Consider the following 24,990-nt stretch of genomic DNA (forward strand, 5'->3'; position numbering starts at 1 on the left):
TCTAGAGAATCCTCAAAATCCAGATGAGAGAAAGAATAGCTTTAAACATCTCCCAGACCAATAATAAATCCACTTTATGAGTCTTGATTTTGAGGATTCAAGAGAATGATGAAACCAGTACCCAGGAAATGGACTCAATACACTGGAAAGTTATTTTCCAAGTGCATTTTCTGTATCGGACGACTTGGTAAATGTTAACATTGCTGTGGAATCCTGGAATGTATCCTCAGGTCATAAATAACAATGTTTCTGAGGACTAGAATTTTATCTCTACCTTTTTCAAAGATGTGGAGAGGGTGATTCAGAGTGCCTGAATCACCATGTTGTGGGGACATGGGGCTAATGAGAATAAATTGGCCCAGACTTATTCTGTGAAGTTATTGCTTTGTCTACAATCTTAGACCTGATTGTGTGGGCGCTCATAAGACTTCATTCCTATCGTCATTTCCCGGTAGCTAGAAAGTGCCTGGGAATTTTCTCATTTCAACAAAGACTACCTGACACCTTTTGTTTAAGAAACAATGAAAACTTTAAGAATGATAGAGAGAGAATTCGGGGGTTATTTCTTCTTTCAGCATGTACCATTGACTCCCGTGCCACTAAATGATAACAAATAGTGCCGGAAATATGGTGGGAAATACGGGCAGAGAGAGAGGGAAAATACATCTGATGTTAACCAGGTAAACATTATCAAGTGGTTTCAAAGTAATTCTTCTAGCTGGGTTTCTAGAGAAAATTGTTTATCATACCTACCATCACTTCCCAATGTATTTTTAGGTGTTGATCAATAAAAAATGGTTTTAGGTTAAGTACAGGGAGAGGGGATTAAAATGCAAAGTGTCTTGTTTGGATTCAGAATCACTGGTGACCCTAATCCAATTAATTATAACTTAGTCATTCTGTTTCTTTAGAACTGAACACAGTTTCAGGGAACTGTGAGGGGTATGAAAACAATAAAAATGCACAGAAGGAAAATTGAAAAAAGACAACCATATATTTCAGGCTTAATCATCACATTTTGTGCATATTGTATGAAATCGATGTATTAAGCAATGACTAATGAACGAAAATTTAGAGTCCATGAAAAGGAGTAGGGAGAAATACTCAAGGGGAAGGGAAATAGATAGAAATTAGGTCAAAGGAAATGAACTCAGTACATGAATATGTCTGCAAGTAAAACTAATGAATTGAAGAAGTGTCTCCTGATGGGGAACAAGTTAGAAAGGTGGACCCTGATGTACTGGTTATAGTCAGTCCAACCTTCTGCCCTGAGAGGCAAATGACATGCCAGGCATGTCTGTAATTGTGATACAGTCTGTGGAAAACTAGAATTTTCTCTCCTTCCTTTAGAAATCTACTTTCCCTACATAGTAAATGGACATGGATTCTCTCTCAGTACATATGCATTTGTTAGAATTTGGGTTTAAAAAAAAGCATATATATATATATATATATATATATATATATATATATATATATATATATATATATAGAAAGAGAGAGACAGCTTTAAAAGGAAGAAAATATTGAAGATAAAGAGTGATTTTTCCTTTGTTCCTCTCCAGTGCCTTCCTAAATCCTGACCTTGCCTTCTACTTATCTACCACTTTGGAGGTTAGAGCTGGAGGGGTAGGAAAGAAAAAGAAAACAAAAGGATCAGGCCCAAGAATCTCTAATAGATAGATAGATAGATAGATAGATAGATAGATAGATAGATAGATAGATATTCGTATATAGATATATATATATTTAAATTATAAGCTGAAATATATTCTACAGGAGCAACAGTGCACTGAAAACAGAATCACAGTAGTTATAATTATACTGAATTTAATATGTTTATAGACTGATGTATAATTGATGGGCATAGTAACTACTCTGCAAGTGGTGACTTCATTGGGCCCCTTCCCACTCCTCCTTCAGGTCTCAAATGGAATGTCACTTTCTCATGGAGGCTTTCCCTAAACCTAAAACGAGGTTAGGACCCCTTTTGTTACTCTTACTATCTTTCGTATGGTTTTCTTTTGTTGTATACATTTATTTGTGTGTGTTTCTTCATTTTCTTTTCTACCTCCCCCAGGATCTATAAACTTCATTAGGGCCGGAACCATGTCTATTTTACTTACCATAATTCCCAGAACATGATATTTGCTCAAAAATCATCTGTAGAAAAACAAAAAGACTGCAAGTAGTTCATACACGAGAATCAACATTAATGTTACTTACACTACCAAATCAAGTTTTAAATGTATTTTTTTCCTTTTGGTAATTGATAAGTATCCAGAATGGCATTAGTGTTCACAGTGTCCCTGGATGTTGTATACAGGTAAGCCTTCATCACCTAAGTATAGACTGTCTGGATCTGAATCTCAGCTCTGCCACTTACCAGCTGGTTAACTAAGGGCAAGTTACTTGATCTCTCTGACTTCATTTGTAAAATAGATTCGTAATGAGGAGCAAATGAGTTAACTTTTGTAAGGTTATGGCATAAATGACAGGAATATATAGTAAATAAACCTAGGCTACAACGTGGGATATAGTGTTAGATAGATAGATAGGGTGAATACATTTCCTCAAATAACCTTTTTCCTTGTTAGACGGACTTGCCAGTTTCAAAAGTTTCCTGAGGTCTGAATTTAGTGAGGAAAACCTTGAGTTCTGGATGGCCTGTGAGGATTACAAGAAGATCAAGTCCCCTGTCAAGATGGCTGAGAAGGCAAAGAAGATTTATGAAGAATTCATCCAAGCGGAGGCTCCTAAAGAGGTAGGTCCTGATGGGAAGGTGGGTGAGTGTGGTCAGCTCAACAACTTCCCAGGAAGGATTTCCAACGGCAGTACGCTTTGCAGCCACAGGCTGTTCCTATTTGAGAGTGGGCCACCTTTTGTAAGCGCCTACTGAGTGGAAAAGCAGAGAAATACAGTCGAGCAGGTATGAACTTGAACTCTGTTTAGGTCACTTTCTAAGCAATCATGGGTCTCTTTTCAGTAGTATGTGATCGCAAGTCAGAATGATACTAGTTGTATGATCTTGGATAAATGATTGAGTCTGTCTGAACTTAGTTTCTTTCTTTGGGAAAAATGAGGGTAATGAAGGCTATTTTGGCAGGATGGTTGTGAGGATGAAATTAAAGAGCGGACGTGAAAATGTATATCTCAGCATTTGAACTAATGAATGCTTACTGAATGTTTCTACCACTTAATTTCTTCTCTCTTCCTCTTGCCCTTCTCCTCCCTTCCCTTTCTTTTCTTATGAAAACTCTCTCTTTTCCCTTCTATTCTCCCCCATCCAGTTGTTTCCCCCCGGCCTTTTCCATTTACACTCTAGTCAGGGGAAACAGGGTTTCTACTTACAAAAATCAAATGATTACAAGATAATAGTGCTAGAGATGTCAGAAGACAATGTACCATTAACTGACTGCTAAAGACAAGATGTGTGTTGATTTCAAAAAGGATTTGGGGTAGTTTATCTGCCCTTTGCTGTTTATGAAACTGAATTGAAAAGGCTTTCTCTGGAATTCAGGATGGCCTCAGCAAGACCTGTTCATCATGTTTTGGTCAGGTCACTAATTTCACATTGCACACCATAATCCAATCTGGACATCAAACATTTCATCAAGATTTGGGGTCAATCACAGGAGTGATCTGAGCAAACCCTCTAGGTAGGCAGTAATTAACTTAAGATTATTTGAGAGGGGAAAACCCCAATACCCTTTTTCTCTCTCAGGTGCTCTAGACTCTTGAGGTCCCACCATTTGATATTTATTCCTTTGGTAATGCATTATTCATCACTGATCCTTTTTAAAAGATAAATATGTTTGAATGGATGGACAAATTATATACCTAATACCAACAGATGAGCTCCCTCCATGACACAGGAGGTAGAGGTCAGGAGCATGAGAGTATAGAGCACCATGGGTCAAGGTGGAGAAAGTGAGAGTCCTAAGATGGAACTGGGCTTAGTCTTGCTGTGGAATCTTATCCAGATCTCCTGTTCTACTCCTCAGGCTCCCACCCTATGCATATATGTTAACTTCCCCTACTTCTGATGCCTTTTGTGCTGGGACATTATTCTTCTATCCACGTGGAATCTCTATTTGTGATGTTACCAAGGAGATTGGTATTAAATTTGACACCCATTTTCTGACTACAACTGATCTCCCATTTCCAGCCTATCTTCCTACCAACATCATTCCTATTTATAGAAGTCTAGGACTTGTTGCAATATCTGCACATCGTGGAGACTCATCTGGACTATTGCTTTGAGCTCCAGGAAAATTTTGTTCTCAAGTTTCCTTACTAGAACATTGGTGTTTATCATGAAAATATGAGACATTAAAAATGAAGTTTCAAAGACTTCCCTGGTGGCGCAGTGGTTGAGAGTCCGCCTGCTGAGGCAGGGGTCACTGGTTCGTGCCCCGGTCCAGGAAGATCCCACATGTCGCGGAGCGGCTGGGCCCGTGAGCCGTGGCCGCTGAGCCTGCACGTCCGGAGTCTGTGCTCCACAACGGGAGAGGCCACAACAGTGAGAGGCCCACATACCAAAAAAAAAAAAAAAAAAAAAAAAAAAAAATGAAGTTTCAAAATAAACAAAACCCTGGCTGAGTTACTAGAACACACAAATGGTGGCCCTCATTATGAGGACCTGTGAGCTCAAAATAAAATAGCCTTGGCCTCCAGTCTCTGAGCTGGGCATCAGAGAGAATGTGGATCACTCCTGACACATAATAAACATTCAGTGAATATTTGTGAGATGAATGGGTGCAGATGTCCCAACCCAGACCTTTCTCAATGTGTACCTTTGGGCAAGTTTCTCACTAAAGCTCTCTAATTCTCTGTTCCCTTAACTGTAATCATCTCACATATATGTATGTGTACCTAGAGGATGTTTAATAAATTGTGGCTGTTATTTTTTAAATTCTCCAACTCTTGTATTTTGACCCCCAAATTTACTATTTCATTTTGGTGACCAGCAGATTGACCTATAAAACAAATCTACCCAGGCAAATAGTAATCTAAATTTTCTTTCTCTGAATATTCACCTCCGTTCTTTAAGATAAGGAACTGAAGGAGAGATACAGTTGTAAAAAAATTGGAACTAAGATTAAAAAAAGAGAAGTGACCCTGCGTAGTTCAATAAGTAGAAAACTCGTATACTGCATGTTGTCAACTGTCCATATTTTAAATTAATGAAAAATATTTTCTTGGCTCTCTAGTAAACGGACGAGTATATATCAAAATGATTCATTAGAGGAGCCCATGCACATAAAACTTATAAGATAAATAGCTGCTTTTGCTGGTGCATACAATGTGTTAGAAAGTTTTAAATACATCACTTCTTTAAAAAATAGGATTAGGAGATAATTCTATAATTTTTAGAAATGTAACTATTTGAGTAAGGCTGCCACCTAGCTCAGTATATATTTAAAAGAAGGAAGAAATATCGCTTTCGTGTGGTGAGAAGAATAACGGACTGAGAATAGAGAAATATACGTGATAGCCTCACCTCTGTCCCTCACTAGCTGTTTGTGGGCCTGTAACGACCTCTCTGGGTCTCGGAGTCTTCACCTGTGAAGGCAGGAGTCAGACTACCTCACCTCTGGGGCTGTTTCCAGTGCTGTCTGTGTAGTCTTCCGCCATTCCTGCATAAAGCACACAGGCCCCTCTCACCTGTGGAAAACATGTCATAGCCTCAACTCACTTCATCCTGGACCTTCAGTCACAGTCACTCCTGTGTGTTCTGGCCTGGTACTCCCCAATCATGTCTTTGTCCCTGACTCTGACCTAAAGCTGCTTCATAATTCTCTGAGCCCAAATAGCTTTTCTCAGTATCAAGAATTTCTAGCAGGCCAGGAGAGACCTAAAACATTTTCTCATGTTCCAATTCAAAATATTGGTTGATTTGTTTCTTTCTCTTTTACATGCAGACACCTTAAGAGTCATTGAAACATACTACGTGTTGTACAGTGATTTCTCTCAAATCATACTCAGACAAGCCCAGGCAGGTTGTACACTGTACAGCTCCAAGGGCCATTTACACGGACCCTAACATGAATGGTGTCCCTGGGAATGGCTCGATGTAGTAGCCCTGCATTCAGGACAAATACGCCATAATGCCTTCCAACACTGCGGTCTACTGGGTAAAAGCAACATTGCTGGGCTTTTGAGTTTTCTCTCTACCACTTATGATCTTGGGCAAGTCACTTAACATTTCTGTCCCTCAGGTGTCAAATGTAGGTGTCAGTATTGCCTCCTAGAGTTGTAAGATTCAATGAATTCATAGCACAGTGCCTGTAAAAGTTAAGCTCTCCGCACTCATTAAGTATTAGCTGCTATTGTTATTATTGTTGCACTAGAACCATTGTTTCCCACTTAGTTTCAGGAAAAGACCAAATTTCTTTATTCTTCGAGAACCATGCAAAAGTTCTTGGATTCCTGGCCAGAAGTTCTTTCTCTCTCTTCATTCTCCCCACTAGGTGTGAAACAAAATGCTGTGGTAGGAGGATTGTGGGATTAGGCATCAGGATACTTGGATTCAAATTCAGAGTCTCTGCATTCAAATACATTTATTAGTTCTGTGATCTTGAAGAAGTCTCTATCTATATCTATCTATCTATCTATCTATCTACCTATCTATCTATCTATCTATCTATCTTTCCCCTACAAAAGGAAAGACTCATTCTTAGGGTTATTGTGAGGATTATATGAGGTCTGCATGTGTTGACTGCTTGTTTCTAACAGTGGGTGTCTATCACTGGTTGATCTTAATCTGAGTCATGCATTTGTTGAAGCATTTGTTGAAGTTGCCTTACCCCACTGCGTATAAAGTAGAAATGATATTTCTCACTTGCTATGACTCTCTTCCCCTCGTGTGTTATACTGGTGAGAAATTCCACTTCTCTCCCAACCCCTCCTCAAATCCCATAACCTGGCTGACTCAGTGACCCTGTTTCCTGTCTCATAGGTGAATATTGATCATTTCACGAAGGACATCACAGTGAAGAACCTGGCGGAACCTTCCCCAAGCAGCTTTGATGTGGCCCAGAAAAGAATCCATGCCCTGATGGAAAAGGATTCACTGCCTCGCTTTGTGCGCTCTGGGTTTTATCAGGAGTTCATCAAGTAGCAATGTAGTTGGTCTGTGAGAATCATCCTGACAGTTATTTCCTCCACAATAACCCTGCACTTTCCAGCAACCCACATATTTTCCTATAGTAACTTTTGCTCAAAAACTCTCAAATGGAAAACCCCAGAGAGTGTTGCTTCCTCCTTTGCCCAAATGCCTTCCTTTTCCAATTTCCTCTTCCTGCCTCCATTCTTAATTAAGCTCTACTCTTATATGTTGTTGTGAAACTCAATCAGAATGACAGAAAAAAATCTGTCAAAGGAAATATAAGATAAGAATATGATATCATTGAATGTAGGTCCATTTGGTTTAGGTAATGGATCTCCCCCTAAATTGGTATGAAAAAGAATGTGGATGTGGAAAGACCAGTTTCAACTGAAACTAATTGATCTCATTTTTAAAAGAATTCTGATCCATGAGGGGGTCACCCCTCTCATTATTTCTGAACTTGGTTAGTAAAAGTTGCTAAGAATTTTATGAGGCAGAGCCACTATTGGATTTTTTAAGCAAATACGCTGTTAAAAAAATATTGATCTTCTGAGAGCATCTTTGTGTTAGCTAGAGATTATAAACAAGAGATATAGATACATAAATATGCTGTGTTTATATAAAATCGATCTGAACGCCATCCATATAACTTCTTTCCCTATACTTCCCTCATACCTTCCCATGCATAAAGTTACCAAATTCTGTATTAAATCAATGACCTGAGATTGACAAGGGACTACTTTATACAGGTATCTATGCCTCTAGTATGTAGGCACAAAGTTTCAGTTTTCAAATTATTTAAAATTCGTGTGAGTATAAAATTCCAAAATTTCTGACTCCAATCATATAAAACAGTTGCTACTCATTGCAGTGGTCTCCCACCTCAATATCAAGAGGGCTGTACACTAAGATGGGAAAATCTCGTCAAGCCTAAAATGGTTAGTTTTTCTATGATGCCATCAGTTTGTTTAGTAAAAGACGATTATCTTTAAAACACCAAATTATCTTTGGAAAACTTAATTTGACTAAAGGCAGAGACGTTCTAAGTGAGATAAAATTTTAAAGTACCCTGCATTTTGCAAAATAATCTGATCTTTTAGCAACCCCTCACTTCCCTCCCTATTTTGCTCCCTGCATTAATGAATTGTATTTATAGTCAAAATGCACATTTATACCCCTAACATGCCTTACACACAACCAATTGATAAGCCATGGTACTTTTAGTAGGTTTAAACTTTTAATTCTGTATTTCCTTACTATAAGTCTTGCTAGAATTTTTTTCTTATCTTTAGTAGATTTGATTAAACAATGATTTACATAATCTAGTAATAGAGTCAAACTATGTATGAATATAACCAAGGTGAGGACACAGAGTTAACTAAACAAGTAATTTTTAAAGGACTAATAAAAATCTGAAATGTTTAAATAGAAGACTACATTGTTTAGTCTTGTATTTACTCCTTTTGTTTCTTTTTTTCTTTCACACATTCCTAGTTTCACATGTTTGTAGCCCATTTATTCACTTAATTCCTAAGAGTATTGAAAGCGAAGCAACTATATGACTGTATTCTTTGAGTAAACACTGACTGTATTTGTTGGGTTTTCCTTTTTTTTTTTTTTTTTTTTTTTTGTATTTCAAAGGCTAATGTGCCCTTCCTGAATACTTGCCATTTCAAACTCTGAAAGTGGGTCGGAGTGACTGGGTCTACTGCCAACTCTTGCTAGTCTGGTATGAGTTCATTCATATTTGTCAGTATTGCTCACTTCAAAGAAACTCCGTCATCAAGCAGTCGACAGCTAGGCCAGACCAACATTGTGAGCATGAAAAAGAAGTTCTCACCATGTCTATTCGTGTAGGAGTGACAAGCAACTCACAACAAGAATTCCCAGCACAACCATCCTCAGCATCTGTCTATGCTGCCCCAAATCAGTATAAAATCACCAATCCTTTACTTGCTAATGCAGCTAGAAAATTTAAGAACTGAAGAATCTAGGTGAGTTATGTTTTTCTTGAATGCCAAAACACTTTTAAGAAAAATTTTGATGTCATTAATATTTCAAATATTTTATTCATATTATTTGAAACAACAAAATGTTTGAAAATACCCAGAGAATTAACTAGAGATTACAGAGTTCACCAAGATGGTTGATATGACAAAGACTCGGACTGACTGTATTCACAAACTGACTGCACATCCTATGTAAGTGGGTAGAATTGTCAGTGGAGGATAAGAAGGACATTCACCTTTTCATAAGCTGAACCCAGGAGGCAGAGGGCAGGAAAAGCACCAGGAGGACAATGCTGTAAAGGCTACAAGAAGCATGAATGCCTTTCAGTCAACCGGTGACATGTAATATATATGTAAATATGATTTTAAATTTAAAGCAGTACACACACACACACACGCACACATACACACACACTCTTCTAAATAATAAAATTAAAAGGAGTACAAATATCACAGCCCAAAATGAAAAAGCAAATGTATAAAAATTGCCCTAGAAAATTCTTTGAAATCTTTGGTGTTTTTAAACTTAGAAAAAAACCTGAGCTGCTAGAAGTTGCCATAGTAACACAAACAAAATAAACATTCTTTTAAATTTTGGGAAATTAGGAAAACTGGGATGATCTTTCCAGGAAAAAAGATGTGTAACATCTGTTTATCACTCCCTTTGCCTCCTCCCCTTCCTCCACACTCTCCCTTGAGTAAATTGCCTGGGAAAGTATGAAACTCAATGCAGGAGCGAGCCCTGTGGTGCTGACATTTTCCTCCCTTGTGAAAATGTAACAGTCATAAGTGAATCTGGAATGTAGAGAGGTAGTCAATGGGAATAGGAGTATATGCTTCTCATCCTTGAGAGAAACCTAAGATTGGTAGGTAGGTCAGGTAACCACCATAACCTGTTTTTCTGCCTGGGTTTGATATAGTTTGTGGTTGTGGTTGGTGTCTGATTAGGATCTAAACTTGACCAGAAGAAAGAGACAGACTCTCAGAGTACATTAGGAGGCTGTGTTCCATGTTCATCTGCTAAAGCAATGCTTGTTCATGTGAACAACTCCCTACACACACACGCACACATGCACACACATGCACATTTTCTTTCTCTCAGATAGACATCTTCTGAAATGCAGAACTGAGGTGTTTCAGTAACTTTGCTTTCAAATCAATAGAATCAAATTTATGAAAACATTTTGTGCCCCACTCCCCATACCACCTATGTACTCTAATTCTCTATGGTATAAATTATGCTTTAAGCAGATTTCAGTTTTTAGTGCATAAAGAGAAGAAGTTGTTAAAGAAATTGTTTTTACTTTTGTCCTCTACAAAGCCATGGATTATGCTTGGTTGATGTGCTCTCTGTATACACTCCCTTTCAACAGGGTGGACTTGTTATTATTTCCCAAAGAATAATAGATATCCAGAAGTTTCAATAAAAACTTGACCATTAGTAAATCAATTGGTAAACTAGTAAACATTCTCTGCCAGGGCTTTGTCAAGCTATCCGTCCCATCACAAATTTGATAATTTGAGAATCATTTCAAAGGCTATCATATTTCAGAGGAATCATTTTTATCCCTGAAATCATTCCCTCTAGCAGGGTATTTTCCTTGTTTCCTGGTAATTTAGCAAGTTTGTGAGAAATAGGGTCATGAGAAAAGAAAGGGGGGAAAGGAGAGATGGGAAGTGGTAAAGAAGTAAGTGCCCAGACCTACAAAGTGAGACCATTCACTAGGAGACATTTAAGAGCAGCTCCACTTGATTGAAAATCAAATAGTTTCTGCTGTCACCATCAAGACTTGCAGGAAGGCTTTTCTTGACTAACAATGCAGATTGATGTGAAAATCCATTTTAGTATCCTAGGGATTCTTGATTAGATAAAAGAAGAAACATGGAAGATTTTCTTTCCCCAGTGGGCTTGCATGTGCCAGAGAGCAGAGCATGGAGAACCCAGTTTCTAACATCCAAATGTCCAAACCCAAGGGCCAGGCAACTCTCTGTAGGTTCTGGACACGATGTCTTGATACATCTCAGTGTATGGGTTTTCCAGGCTCTCCATTCTATAAGAGTGTGTTCAATTCTTGCCTTGGATAAGGTTCTTTAGCAAGTTAGCAACTACTCATTGTGCTAAACATATTTTCATTCAAATAGGTTATATGGCCGACCAGAGCAATAGATATCCAAAGAAAGGCTCTCCCCAGCATACTGGAACTGAAAAGATCAAGACTTCCAACAGAGACATTTGTAGCTTTGAATGGAAACTCATAGCAGAGAGTAAAGGGAAAAAGACAGACAACCCGAACTTTGGAATATTATCCTCACCTCACAGTTTAATAATAATCATTTCTAGTAGAGAAGCTACAAAACCAACATTTATATCCAGTTTGATAAGCCTCTTGTTTTTTCACCTGAGACAATTTTCCTTTCTGTCTCACACCTACATCTCCATTTCTTTGCTCCCCCTGTATGAGGATACATTTTAAATAGTTGAGTCTAACCACTGTTATCTAATAATGAATACAATTAAAAGCATTTAACTCACTATCTAGGAAAATGTATAAACTAAGGCATAGACAAAACAATGAGAAATGCTGAAAACTTTTCCAATGGAGAGAAGTAATCTGGATAATTTTTGCCAAAAGTTCTTTTCATGTCATATGTTATTAGAATTTGGGGGGACTAAATTTTTTAAGAATGCTGCAACTCGCAACTCATCTTCAGGAGACCAGCCCAGAGAAAAGTGTAGAAATGAAAGGTTTGGAAATCCATTTGTCAGCATTTATCCTATAAGTTTTTCATTTAGAAACAATGTGTTTATCTTCTAATTTTGTAACCAATACGTTGTATACTATGTAACTCATACTTCTTGATAAAGCACCAAATATGTATCTGTAACCACAATCACATATATTCTATTAAATATATATCTATATAATAACCTCATATGAGTCCTTCTTGACTCCTGAACATTCTCGATATGAAACTCTATCTTAAGGTAGGCTTGTTATTCACTTCGCTCCTTATACCAGGTGAGCCCTTGATCAATTGGGAGGATCCCTCTCCTAATAAATATCAACTGTAATACAGCCTGACAAGCTAAACTCAGAAAGGGAGATACAAAGTGCCCGATATTCATACACTCTGTTTACTACTTTCCCTTGGATTCAGATGGCAACAACTTATTGATGCAGGTATTCACTGTTAGCACTGACTGAGCACATTATACCATTTGGACCCTGCAATATTCAGTGAGTATCGTTATTCCTTTCTCTTCCTGCACTGGTGAAAGATCTGAAAACCATGTGCCACTGCAAGCAACTCAATTCTATGACCTTAGATTTGGTGCTCAGATAGCTTAGGTAATGGCCTCAGATTATACAACTAGTGGGGTTGGGATTGGATGAAAGGGAAAGTTTGTATACAGAAAGAGGCATGAATAGAATCAGTTTACAGAGAGAAACAATGATGAGAATCCATGTGAAGGGAGAATGGGAGAGAGGAATTGAGAGATTAGAGAATGTCTGCTTGGCCTGTGACAGTTTCTAAGTTCTCATTCACAGTTCCCATGAAGCCTAGGTATATTTAATGTAGATGCAATCACCATGGATCATTTCAGTACCATCTATTCTATTCTCCTCTTTATTTGAATTATCTTGGATGATTTTCTGACAGTTTCCACCAAGAAGCATTATTAGATCAAAGATCACTAACACTTTTATCTCCCCCACAGAGAAGTGATGCCTCGAGGTCATTGTGTGAATCAGTGGCAGAATAAAGCTTACAGGTCAGATTGCCTCTCAGACTGCTGTTGATCCATTCAACCAAAGGAACCACACGCTAGGCTTCCCTGGTGGTGCATTGGTTGAGAGTCCGCCTGCAGATGCAGGGGACGCGGGTTCGTACCACGGTCCGGGAAGGTCCCACGTGCCGCGGAGCGGCTGGGCCCGTGAGCCATGGCCGCTGAGCCTGCGTTTCCGGAGCCTGTGCTCCGCAACGGGAGAGGCCACAGCAGTGAGAGGCCCGCGTACCGCCAAAAAAAAAAAAAAAAGGAACCACACGTGATCCCTCAAACATTAAGATTACTGGTTCTAATTTGAGTAAAACAGGCTAAATCCACCCCTGCCCTAGTGGGAGTCCATTCTATCATGTTAGTGATGTAAGCCATGTTCTCCAAGCTCTCCAACCTACAAAGTGTCTTTTGCCAATTTTACATTTTCTAAATCAGCTGTATCTTGAAAATTATTTTGTTCACAAACCACTTTCCAAATACCTTAACTCTTCAGATGGCTTCCCAATGCCTCAGTGTATTCTACATGTAAATTAGTGTCATCTAGCAAATTCCTGGTCCAAATTCCATGCTTTTCCACTTTTTAGTCTATTTCTACCTTCTCAATGTTTAAACTCATTAAAAACAATTTGAAATGTGGATGGAAATTGTACCAGAAAGCCAAGCTTATGAGGAGGCAGTCTTCACTCGATCCTTGGGAGCCAGGCCTCATGGCCAGGCCGCCGGGTCTCTTAGTTAATGTCACATTTCCAAAGTACTCCCGCCTTGGGAGGATGCAGAGTGTGTGACAGACAGGCAGGGGTGGGTATGCTCTCCCACAGGTGACTTTGGAAGTCTTAGTTATGTTTTGAAGAAGTGGTGCCTTGTCTGCCGCTAGAAGGACCTGTCTGTGACCTGTGACGAATAGATGCTTTGCCTCATATTGAGTCACTAAAAGCCCAAAGCCTCTTGGCTTCTAAGTAGAATCCTTATGGAACATCACAGATATTTAACTAGGAACTGGAGTCCAGGGTCATTAATGAATAAGGATGAATGAAGATGGATAGTCCTGTATTTCTTTTAACTGAATATTTATTTTGACTACTTTTTAATTTATCAGTGAAAGCCATAATATGTCTACTTGAGTTTCACTCACATTTCTACTGACAACGAGAACAGGGGTTGTTCCAGAATCAGGTCTGTTCGCCTGGCACTTAGTAAGCCAAATGCTGACATGCCAAGGTTTGTGGCAGAGAAACAGTTTATTCTCAAAGCAGCCAAGCGATGAAATGGGAGAACATGTCTCAGATCTATCTCCCTGAAAGTGAGGGGGTTGGGATATTTATGGGATAAGCAGGGTGGTCTTAGACATGGGGAAAGGTGGCTGGATGTAGAGAAAAGGTGAGGGAATCGGTGTTCTGCACAGGTGCATCTTGTTTACATGTGTCTGCATGTTCAAGATGGAGGTACTTAGCATGATCTGAAGCTGGAGCTTTCCAGCCCTCTGATGTCAAAATGCTATTCCTTAGACAGCTGTTCAGGCCCAGTTTTAGGATCGGTGGCCCCAACCAGCCTTAACTGGCTCACACTGGACAAGAGCTGACTCCTAGTTCCTGAAGTTATAGGAAGCTGGGAAGGTATACAATTAAAGGGGTGGGTGGAGAAAGAAGGAAAAATTAACCTAAAGTGAGCTTAATCAGGAAAGGTAGTTTACAGGCAGAGGGGTGTTAACAAGCTGTTCCCCTATCTGTTGTTCTGCAAGACGAGCTCAAGAATTCCTGTTATCCGCCGGCTTCTGTTATGTCTATGGGGCAGTAGGTGATAAGAAAAATCCAGATTCAGAAAATGTCAGAGCTGGAATACACATCACAAATGCTCTCATATGCCTAGGATGATAGTCCAGTCCTTCGCTCTCTGCAAAGGTTCTCTTCAGCTGAGATACCAGCATCTAGGGGGTATGGGGGTTGAAAACACCTGAGGCCGTGGGAGCAAAGGAGGCACCCACTTGCCTGGCCAGTCAGATCAGCGAACTGCCCTGATCAGTCCAGCAACACAGTCACACACAAAAACCCACTCTGCCATCCTTAGAAATTATTCTTCCCTGTCTTCATTTTAAAGATAAGGAAATTGGGACTCATTGAGCCGAAATGATATGTCCAAAGTTATATGTCTGGATAACAGCATGCTTCTTACCAGTGATCTGATTCCCATTCTGTGGTATTTTTTCTTTGGAACAATATTCAAGTTATGCCTTATTCACATATCTATAATAATAGGTGTTCTGAAAGTTGATATCAAAGAATGTAAGATACTAGAGAAATGGTAGGGTAGGGATGGCCAAGAAAAACTGTGCTTCTCAAAAGTGAACTCCTGTCCACTATCCCTCTAATAATTTTCCCAATTAGATATCCTTCATGTTTAACAAACTACACATTAAAAAGTAAAATATCCTGTTAGAAAGTTATTAGCTATTCATACTTTAATGTGACTAAATCAAGGAGGATGATACACATTGCTTAATTCTTAAGACTTTCCTGAAGACAGCCAGAGGGAAAGGGTGTTTCGACTGAGGGGACGATAGCATTGATTGAGGGAAATAGTGGTCTGTCTATTGTAACCTTATTTTTTGAAAACTGGTCATCTGTATATGTTATATATGGCCTCATGCCCTGACAGCACTGAATAATAAATAAAGATTTATGGACATAGAACAGTCTTTTATCCTACATATTATTCTAGCAACTATTAGGTATTGTTTTACTCTTTACTGGGATTTGAAGAACTTGAAAAGTTCTCATGTTAAATTCCTTAACTACCAACTGCAAACTACCATTTTCAACTTTCAATTTTTGTTAAGCATTGTCTATCATTGTTCTTTCTTAAATGTAAATTCGCCTAGGAGGAGTAACACAAAATCTTCAACAGCTTAGAGTGTTTATCTGATCGTGTTACTTCTCTCATGACTTATCTGATCATGCTATTCCCCTCTTTAAAACCCTTCGATGAGTTTCCATGGTCTTGATAGGTTCCTGTCCCAGGGTACAAAGGGAGTCTTGTAGATTTGTAAAGACACATAGACACTGTTCACTACCCATTGATTGAATAACACCTCCAAATCCATGTACTATTTTAAATATTCAAGTTTTAAAGCAAATACAAATTCACTTAAAAACATTCCTGAATTTTTATTAGCTTATCATTTCAAATATTTTATATTAATATGCAGTGATATTACATCTACTCTCATATGGATGACCTCAAAATTACTCTTACTCTTAAAAATTTGTTTTAACTCTAAAATTTGGTTTGCCACTGTCCTAGAGAATAGCACCCTGAATCCCTATATGCAAAATTCTCTATACCAGCCAGCCTTATGTGACATCTTGCAGAACTCCAATGTGCCATGCTTCCTCATGCTGTAGGCCTTGCATGAGGTAGTTCTTTTCACTACATTCCCTCTTTATCACCTAGCTAACACCTACACATTTTTAAAACATTAGGGCAGAGATATCATCTTCCCTGGGGGACTTCCTTTACACCCATCAGACTCCACCTAACTGACGTGGGTGACATTGCTCTCCTCTGGTATGTTTTCACTAAAGACATGTCCCTGCCCATTGGATAGGATAATTATGTGGAACAGTTAAGGAATTCACTTCTTTGACAAGTGTTAGAAAAACAAAGGTCTGGTATTTTAACTTCTGAAGAAGTCTGGACATGAAAAATTCCAGATACCCCTTTCTTCCCAAGTTCCTAGGACAGGCCATGAAAGGAAATTATTGTGGCTTTTAACTATGCCCTCAGGAAAAAATATTCTTCCCACAACCCACCACTTTTGCTGTCCAATGTGATAAATACCATTACTGAGAGAAGGGGAGAGAGAAGGGGAGTCTGGCACATTACTGAGAGAAGGGGAGTCTGGCACCAATCAGGAGGCTTGAGGGACCTCAGTCATCTCAGACCCCTCCAGGCAGGTAGCCACTTACTCACCTCCTTCAAAGTAGCTGTGCACTGAATTTCCTTGACTCTTTGGTTTTGCTCATTTTCTGTATAAGTAGGTCAGACAACTCTCAGGTTCTTTATCCCTGCACAATTCCAGACAACTTGCTAACCATTAAAAAAATAGAGAAAGGATATAATTATTGATTTTTTCCGGTGGGTAGTTATTGTGACTTTTCATTCTAATGGCATTTCTTTCACTTTAGGAGGTAAGCAGGAATAGGGAGCTAATCTTACCCCTTTAAAAGTACACTTTATTCCTCTAAAAAAGTTTAGTGGTATTTGGGGATTGCATGTTTCTTATCTTGACAAAATTTCCCAGGCAAGAATGAGAAATTTTCCTTCTAGAATGAATAAGAATAGGTAGAAGAAGCAAAAGAGTGTATATTTTTAGCTTGTGTGAGGGACCTTCCATTTTATTTATCGTCCACCTCTCGAGTGTCTGCATCATGAAGATAAAGGCGTTTGAAATCCAAATGAAAGTATTTACTCAGATCTTAGCTCCTCAAGACAGCCAACAGATTTGCAAGAGGTTTTAAAGATACAGGTGGCATATTTTGGTAAAAACTAAATCAATGTCTTTTTGAACTGTAAGTGCAGACTCCAGAAAATCATGTGTAGATAATATTAGGCTTTAGAGATGAAAAAATGGCTTTTCTAGTTACAACCATCACTTCTCTCCTATTGGCCCAATATATGTGGTTTCGAATCACAAAATCTGAGTAGTAGGCTAGATCTTCCTTTATACCATCTTGGGCAGCAGAAGTAACTCCCTGAGACTCTAGTCTGCAAAAGTAGGGCTACCTATATTTTCTGTAACACAAAGAGGTGATGAGGAATAAATAAAATAATATGTATGAAGAGATTTTGTAACCTGCAAAATAATGCTTTTTTCTCCCATCATTCAGGTCAGTTTGCTGCCTGTTATATCTTGCTAATGTCAATCATCAGAGGCATGAGCAGAGAAACTAAGCACTTCTTTAGGTATCACTGGAAGAAAGAGCAATAATATGTGCTAATCTCCATTGCATTGCTCCCTTCTTCCAGCCAGTTCCTAACTGTGAGCTGAATAAAGGCTGGAGCCATATCTTTTTTTTTTTTTTTTTGCGGTACGCGGGCCTCTCACTGTTGCGGCCTCCCGCATTGCGGAGCACAGGCTCCGGACGCGCAGGCTCGGTGGCCATGTCTCACGGGCCCAGCTGCTCCGCGGCATGTGGGATCTTCCCAGACCCAGGCATGAACCCATGTCCCCTGCATCGGCAGGCGGACTCTCAACCACTGCGCCACCAGGGAAGCCCTGGAGCCATATCTTATTCCTTAGTATCTGTGTCCCGAGAGTCTGGAATATAAATTAACCCAGTTGATACAGAATCATGAACAGTTAATTGGTCTACCAGATATCCACATGAGATATTTTGGGCTCTTTAGTATGGTAGTCTACTCAATGACCTAATAATAACTGCTGTTTGTACAGCTTTTCTCAACCTTATTTCACTTGACTGTCTTCATAACTCTGTGAAGTGGTCATAGTAGGTAGGATTAAAATGGTCACATTACATAGAACGACTTGGCAAGGTCACACAGTTAGCATCATCACAGCTGAGCCTAGAGTGGGGATCTTCTGGTTCTAGTCTTGGAGCTCATTTTCTTTTATGCCAGACTCTACAGTGTGCTGTTAACAAACTCTACATTAAAGCGTATTTTGGAGGTTGGTAATAGAGTGAAAATCTTGAATAATGTCTGTGTGTTCTTTATTGAAGATCCATGGATGAAAGTATATGCATATAAAAAATATAATTTTTCTTTTTAAATCCTTCTCTTTGGAGGTTAACACTAATAAAGTCATAGTTTATCTAAGTGAGTAAGAAAAAGAGAAGGATACAGGAGTGCACACACGAATATTTTCTTGTAGTCTGTGGTCAGGCTTGTTTATAAAGCGTCTGCCTGGTTCCTTTGTTTAAAAAGGTATTTGGCCTCAGATTTCAGCCAGCTGGGCCATCTGTCACATTCCGCCAAATCCGGAACTCTGGACTGATATCTGATGTTATACTTTTATGACCACTTGTGAAAGCCTGATATTGGCTCATGGTTACATTGCTTTAGTATTTAGTGACTCCTCACATCTGGATGTTTTCTTTAACTTTTCAAATCATTTCTACATATGAGATTATATTAGCTTCCCACTTCTAGTATCTCTTCCCTCGGAGTCTCTGGTGTTACAAAATTCTGTTTTGGGGTAAGATTATATCATCCATTCTTGGGATTAATTTCTTCCTATCTTTTTCTGAACTTGCTCTTTTTTTCTCATCTTTGACTCCTTTCTACTACTTCTTTTTAATTTCTACAATGCAGCTTTCCAACCTAAATGTCCATTGACAGATGAATGGATAAAGAAGATGTGGTATATATATCAATATATACGATATATACACAATGTATATATACACTGTGGAATATTACTCAGCTGTAAAAAAGTGAAATAATGCCTTTTGCAGCAACAAGGATGGACTTAGAGGTTATCATACTAAGTGAAGTAAGCCAGACAGAGAAAGACAAATATCATTTATTTGTGGAACCTAAAAAAAAAAAAAGGTACAAATGAACTTATTTACAAAACAGAAATAGATCCACAGACATAGAAAACAAACTTATGGTTACCAAAGGGGAAAGGGGTGGGGGAGGGATAAATTAGGAGGTTGGGATTAACACATACATGATACTATATATAAAATAGATAACCAACAGGGACCTACTGTATAGTACAGGGAACTATACAGTACTAAACTCAAACTAAACTCTACTCAGTTTTTTTCAATAACCTGTAATGGAAAAGAAAACTCTAAACTAAACTCTACTCAGTTTTTTGCAATAACATGTAATGGAAAAGAATATAACTAAATCACATTGCTGTGCACCTGAAACTTAACATTGTAAATCAACTATATTTCAATAAAAATATTTTAAAAATACAATATAATACAGCTTCCTTCTTACTCCAAATTTAATTTGCTTACATTCTTGGTGGATACACACATGATTTTATGATACCAGAACTTTTACTCCATTTTATTCTATGAGGAACTAACACTCAAAGGGAGTCAGTGATGAGCTCGTTGGCCACACAGCTAGAAAGGTGACACGTTGGAACACATGGTATCTATCAATACTGAGCTTGGTGTTTTCCTTTTCCTTCACTCTTTAGTTTTCTTTTCCCTCCTTTTAACTACAAACCAGGTTGTAGAAAGCCTGGATTTTCTGTTTGACTTCTTCAGAGGCATCTAATTCTAAGTGCAGAGTGCATCTTCCATTTCCTCTTCCTACCACGTCCACTTTTTGTGGATGCCCCACACTTCTGTAGAATCCCACTGAATTCTACTCACCTCTAGTTCTCTTTATCAACCACAGACCATCACCTATGGGTCCCTCAGTAGTTCACACATTCTTTATGCGCGAGGAAGTAACAGGCTATGCTAATAGCAACCAGAGATTACAGAGATTTTCCAAGACAGTTGTCATTTCAAATATCGTATTCTGTTTTTCCCAGAAGTATACTTGTCAGACTATGTGTTCTGGTTTGGGGGTTTGAAAATATATTTAGTCCAGATAAGCTGCAATTCAGCCCAGACACACCAGGTTTGTATAACCTTAGTAATGTTAATAAATCAGCAGCTGTAGAAACATTCATTCCTAAACTTCGAGGGACAAACAGTTAAAATTTCTAGATCCTGAGGGATCACTGAAACAAGTCACATACTGTCTAAGAAACTTTCTCTTTGAGAATGGTGATCTAGTAGCATAAACTCAAAAATCCTGGTAAAATGCTTATGGACATTCCTGTTTATGAAGCCTTTGGCAGCACTCTCAGCAGAGTCAGCGGCTCCCTGCCTCTCTGCACATTAACGTTGCTCTGAACTCAATTACAGCACTCACTACTGTTGTTTAATATACACTTATTTATTGAATCCTATGTGCCAGGTAATATGCTAGTTAGGAATACAGACTGCCAGATCACATGGCTACTCGAAGGCCCATGGCCAAACATTCGGTCTCTACCAGGTCCTAGAAGCAAGCTTGCAGCTAAATCAGAAGGAAAAGTCGTTCTCTGCAGAATACAGCATAGAATTCCTCCAAGAGCTTACGTGCATGTGCTGTGACTCTTTATCAGGGCTTCTATGGTTGGATCATAAAAGGCCCAAGTGATGGAGCCATTTGTACTGCAGCCTGAGCCCGCTGCAGAGCTGGCCCCTCCCTGGACCCCACTCAAAACTCAGGAAATGGGTCTGAGTTGTAGACTCAGAAAAAAAAAAAAGTGAATTAAACCCAGCCCCTGTCCTCCAAAGGGCCTGGGATCTAGTTGAGGGGATATATGCATACACAGAATTCCCAAAGGAGGTGACAAGTGACATGATATAGCTCATGAACGTAGAATCCTAGAGGAAGGAGCCTCCACCTTTGTATGGTAGAGCACAGTGGGTGGGTTTGAATTTGTATGGTAGAGCACAGTGGGTGAATATTCACACCACACTGTCAGCATCTTTTATCTCCTACCTGAATGAGGTAATCAAACCTCAGGTGCTACACCACAGACAACCACATCCATCCTCTTCACTACTAGTGGTATGTCTTCTCTTTACCCGCATGACCTTTCCCCATCTTTACCCAACTGAGCCATTTTTAAAAGACTCAGCTTGAGGGCCAATTATTAATGGAGATATTATGACCATACCCCTTACAAAGTAAGATAAATTCCTTTTGCTTAGCATTTCCTTTCAAAAATATTAATAATAATAAAATAATTATTTGCTAGACAGCTTTCTGTCCATTATCATAATAACCTCAAGAAATAAACATGAGATAGTTGTTAGCATTCATATATACATATATATATATCACATCTTCTTTATCCATCCATCTGTTGATGGACACTAAAAAATACAACCAACTAGTGAATATAACAAAAAAGACGCAGACTTACAGATATAGAGAAGAAACTAGTTGTTACCAGTGGGAAGAGGGGAAGGAGAAGGGACAATATAATGTTAGAGAATTAAGAGATACAAGCTATTAGGCATACAATAAGCTACAAGGATATATTGTACACCATGGGGAATATAGCAAATATTTTTTAATAACTATAAAAGGAGTATTCCCTTTAAAAATTGTGAATCACTGTATTGTACACCTGTAACATAATATTATATGTCAACTCTACTTCAATTAAAAATATTCCTTTTGGGCTTTTTAGGTCTTAACACTAGGTCACCACTAAAGGAAGGTTTAAAAACATTTTTTTTACCACTTTTAATGGGCTTTTGAAAGGTAATAATTAATTACAGTTTCTTTAAGAGAGAGAGAGCAAATTCTTCAAGCACGGGTGGAAGAGCTGTTTCTACTAGCAAGAAGGCTCAGGGAAATTTTGATGCTCAGCGTCTGTGGCTTCATCAGGATCTGCTCATGTTCCAATCCCAATTCTCAGAATCCCATTCCTTCCCAATAAATGCCTTAGCTTTAACAACAAAGACTTGTGAAGTTGAAAATTCAATTTGCATTGTAATTCAACCAGCTGCAGTGTTAGATTAGGTTTGATTTTCAGAATTTTGGGCCCTGTGACTATAGGAGGTAAAGGTCTCTTTCAGGGAAGTCATAATTTTTAGATCTTGCATATGAATATTTAACTAGGAATTGAAAACCCTGAGCTCATCATTTTCTTTTCCCGGGTTCTCTTGCACAGTAGTTAAAAGCAAAAATCTAACCCCATAATAATCCTTACTTTCACTAAATGTTCTAAGATGTGCATCAGAAATGTATGAGAGAATCCATTCCTCCAGATTCTCAGCAATAATTAGTATTATTATTTTTAAATTTTAGCCATTCTAATGGATGTATTGTGATTTTATGTATTTAGCTGATGACTAATAATGATGAGCATTTTTTTCATGTAGTTATTATCCATTTGCATATATTCCTTGGCACCATGTCTGTCCATCTTTTGCTTGTTTTTATTGAGTTGTTTGTTTTTTTATTATTGAAATGTAGGAGTTCTTTATATATTCTATATGTAAATCATTTGTCAGTTATATTTATTTCAAATATTTTCTCCTGGGGTATAGCTTGCACTTTTATTTCATTGACAATATATTTTTCTGAGAAGAATTTTTAATTGATAATATTGTCTAAACTTTCTAAACCTTTACAGACTTTTTTTCTACTTATTCTAATCACTGAGTGATGAGTATTAAACTATATTTGTCTACCTTTGGGTCTACCTTATTGTTGTTGTCTTATTGTTGTCTACCTTATTGTTCACTTCATGATTTGAATCTTTATTATTAGTTATGCACATATTTAGGATTGCTATGTCTTCTTGAAAACTTGACCTTTTTATCATTATAAAATGTCCCTCTTTATAGCTACTAATATTCTTTGTCTTGAAATATACTTTGTATCATATCCACTCCAGCTTTCTTATGATTAGGGTTTGCATTTTGTTTTCTATTTCCTCCTGTCACTTTTATATTTGCTCACATATTTATCATTTTTGGTGCTCTTTATTCCTTTATTTAGAAGAGTTATCCAAAGAACTCCTTTTACATTTCTTGTAGTAAGTATTTGCTAATAATAAGTCTGTCAGCTTTTGTTTTAAAATGTCTTTTTTTAAACTTTCTGTGTGTGTGTGTGTGTGTGTGTGTGTGTGTGTGTAGGAGAACAAAGATAAGGTTGACTGTTGTTTTCTTATAAGAAGTTAAGTAACCAAAAGTCAATGCAAAAAAAAATTTCAACCTAGAGTTCTCTTTCAAGAGAAAATACCTATCAAAAATAAAGGTTATAATAGCTGCCGGTCAAAATGGCTATTAAACCTTTATTTTTATTTATTTATTTTGCGGTACGCGAGCCTCTCACCGTTGTGGCCTCTCCCATTGCGGAGCACAGGCTCCGGACGCACAGACTCAGTGGCCATGGCTCATGGTCCCAGCCGCTCCAAGGCATGTGGGAACCCGTGTCCCCTGCATCGGCAGGTGGACTGTCAACCACTGCGCCACCAGGGAAGCCCTAAACCTTTATTTTTGATAGGTATTTTCTCTTGAAAGAGAACACTAGGTTGTAATTATTTTTTGCATTGACTTTTGGTTACTTAACTTCTTATAAGAAAACAACAGTCAACCTTATCTTTGTTCTCCTGTACATAAAGTATCTTTTCTTGAATACACACACATATGACACATATTCAAGAGAAAGAAATATATTGATACATTATGCTTTTATCATGAAACAAATGAAATTGGAAATAAATTACGAAAACCTTACCAACATAGTCTTACCTACTTAGAAATTAAGAAACAACAGTGCAGGATAACCCTTGGAACAAAATAGATGATGCACACCATTTGCCAAGGGATAGAAAAAAAGAACACAACATACAAAAATCTATCTAATCAAGCAAAACTGTAAATGGACAAATGGTATTGCTTTATCTTTTCTTTTTCCTTTTTATCATTAACTTGTAGCTTAGGTGTTTGCTTATCATTGTGAATACTACATTTTTGATACTCTGAATTATGTTGTCTTCTTTTCAAAAGTGTTGAGATTTTACTGGCAGGTAGCTAATTTGCTGGCAGATTGACTTTCTTTTGTTGAGGCTTGTTTAACACTTTGTTAAGGCCTAAGAAATAGTGTCCCTTTTGAGCTGGATTAGGCACATTCCTAAAGTGTGGCCCTTCTGTGGTCTTGCCTATGTATCTCACAGGTCCTGCTAGGATTTTTTTAAAGTGGTCAGAACTCTAGCAACCCCAGCACTGTGTGATCTCCACAATAGCTGTTCAAACCATAGCTCCCCAGTGGCTTTCCTCTATCAGTCTTGTACAGTGTCTCCTTGTATAAGACAGGCTTCAAATTTGAATAGAAATCAAGAAGACTCCTTTGCAGATTTCTTGAGCTCCTTCTTTGTGCAAGTCTCACCTCTTGAGCACCCTGACCTGCAGATTCTAGCCTCTGTAGACATCTCAAACTCTAGTTTCTCTTTCTTCCACCTAGCAAAATCACTGCATTCTGTTTTGATTCTACTTTTCTTAACTGCAGTTTAGAAAATTTCCTTGTTTTAATTTGGACTTACCACA

General features: G+C 38.2%; 1 protein-coding gene across 1 annotated transcript in view; it reads left to right on the forward strand.

Moving 5' to 3' along the window:
- RGS5 (regulator of G protein signaling 5) overlaps positions 1-12,049 on the forward strand; it is a 52,986-nt gene extending 40,937 nt beyond the window's left edge. Inside the window, exons 4-5 of the mRNA XM_004327494.4 lie at positions 2,598-2,764; positions 6,962-12,049. Coding sequence (XP_004327542.1) covers positions 2,598-2,764; positions 6,962-7,123 — 329 coding nt within the window. The 3' untranslated portion in view covers positions 7,124-12,049. The remainder of the gene's footprint in view (positions 1-2,597; positions 2,765-6,961) is intronic.
- The last annotated feature ends 12,941 nt before the right edge of the window (positions 12,050-24,990 follow it).

The sequence above is a fragment of the Tursiops truncatus genome, chromosome 1 (genome assembly GCF_011762595.2).
Source record: "Tursiops truncatus isolate mTurTru1 chromosome 1, mTurTru1.mat.Y, whole genome shotgun sequence".
NCBI lineage: Eukaryota > Metazoa > Chordata > Mammalia > Artiodactyla > Delphinidae > Tursiops > Tursiops truncatus.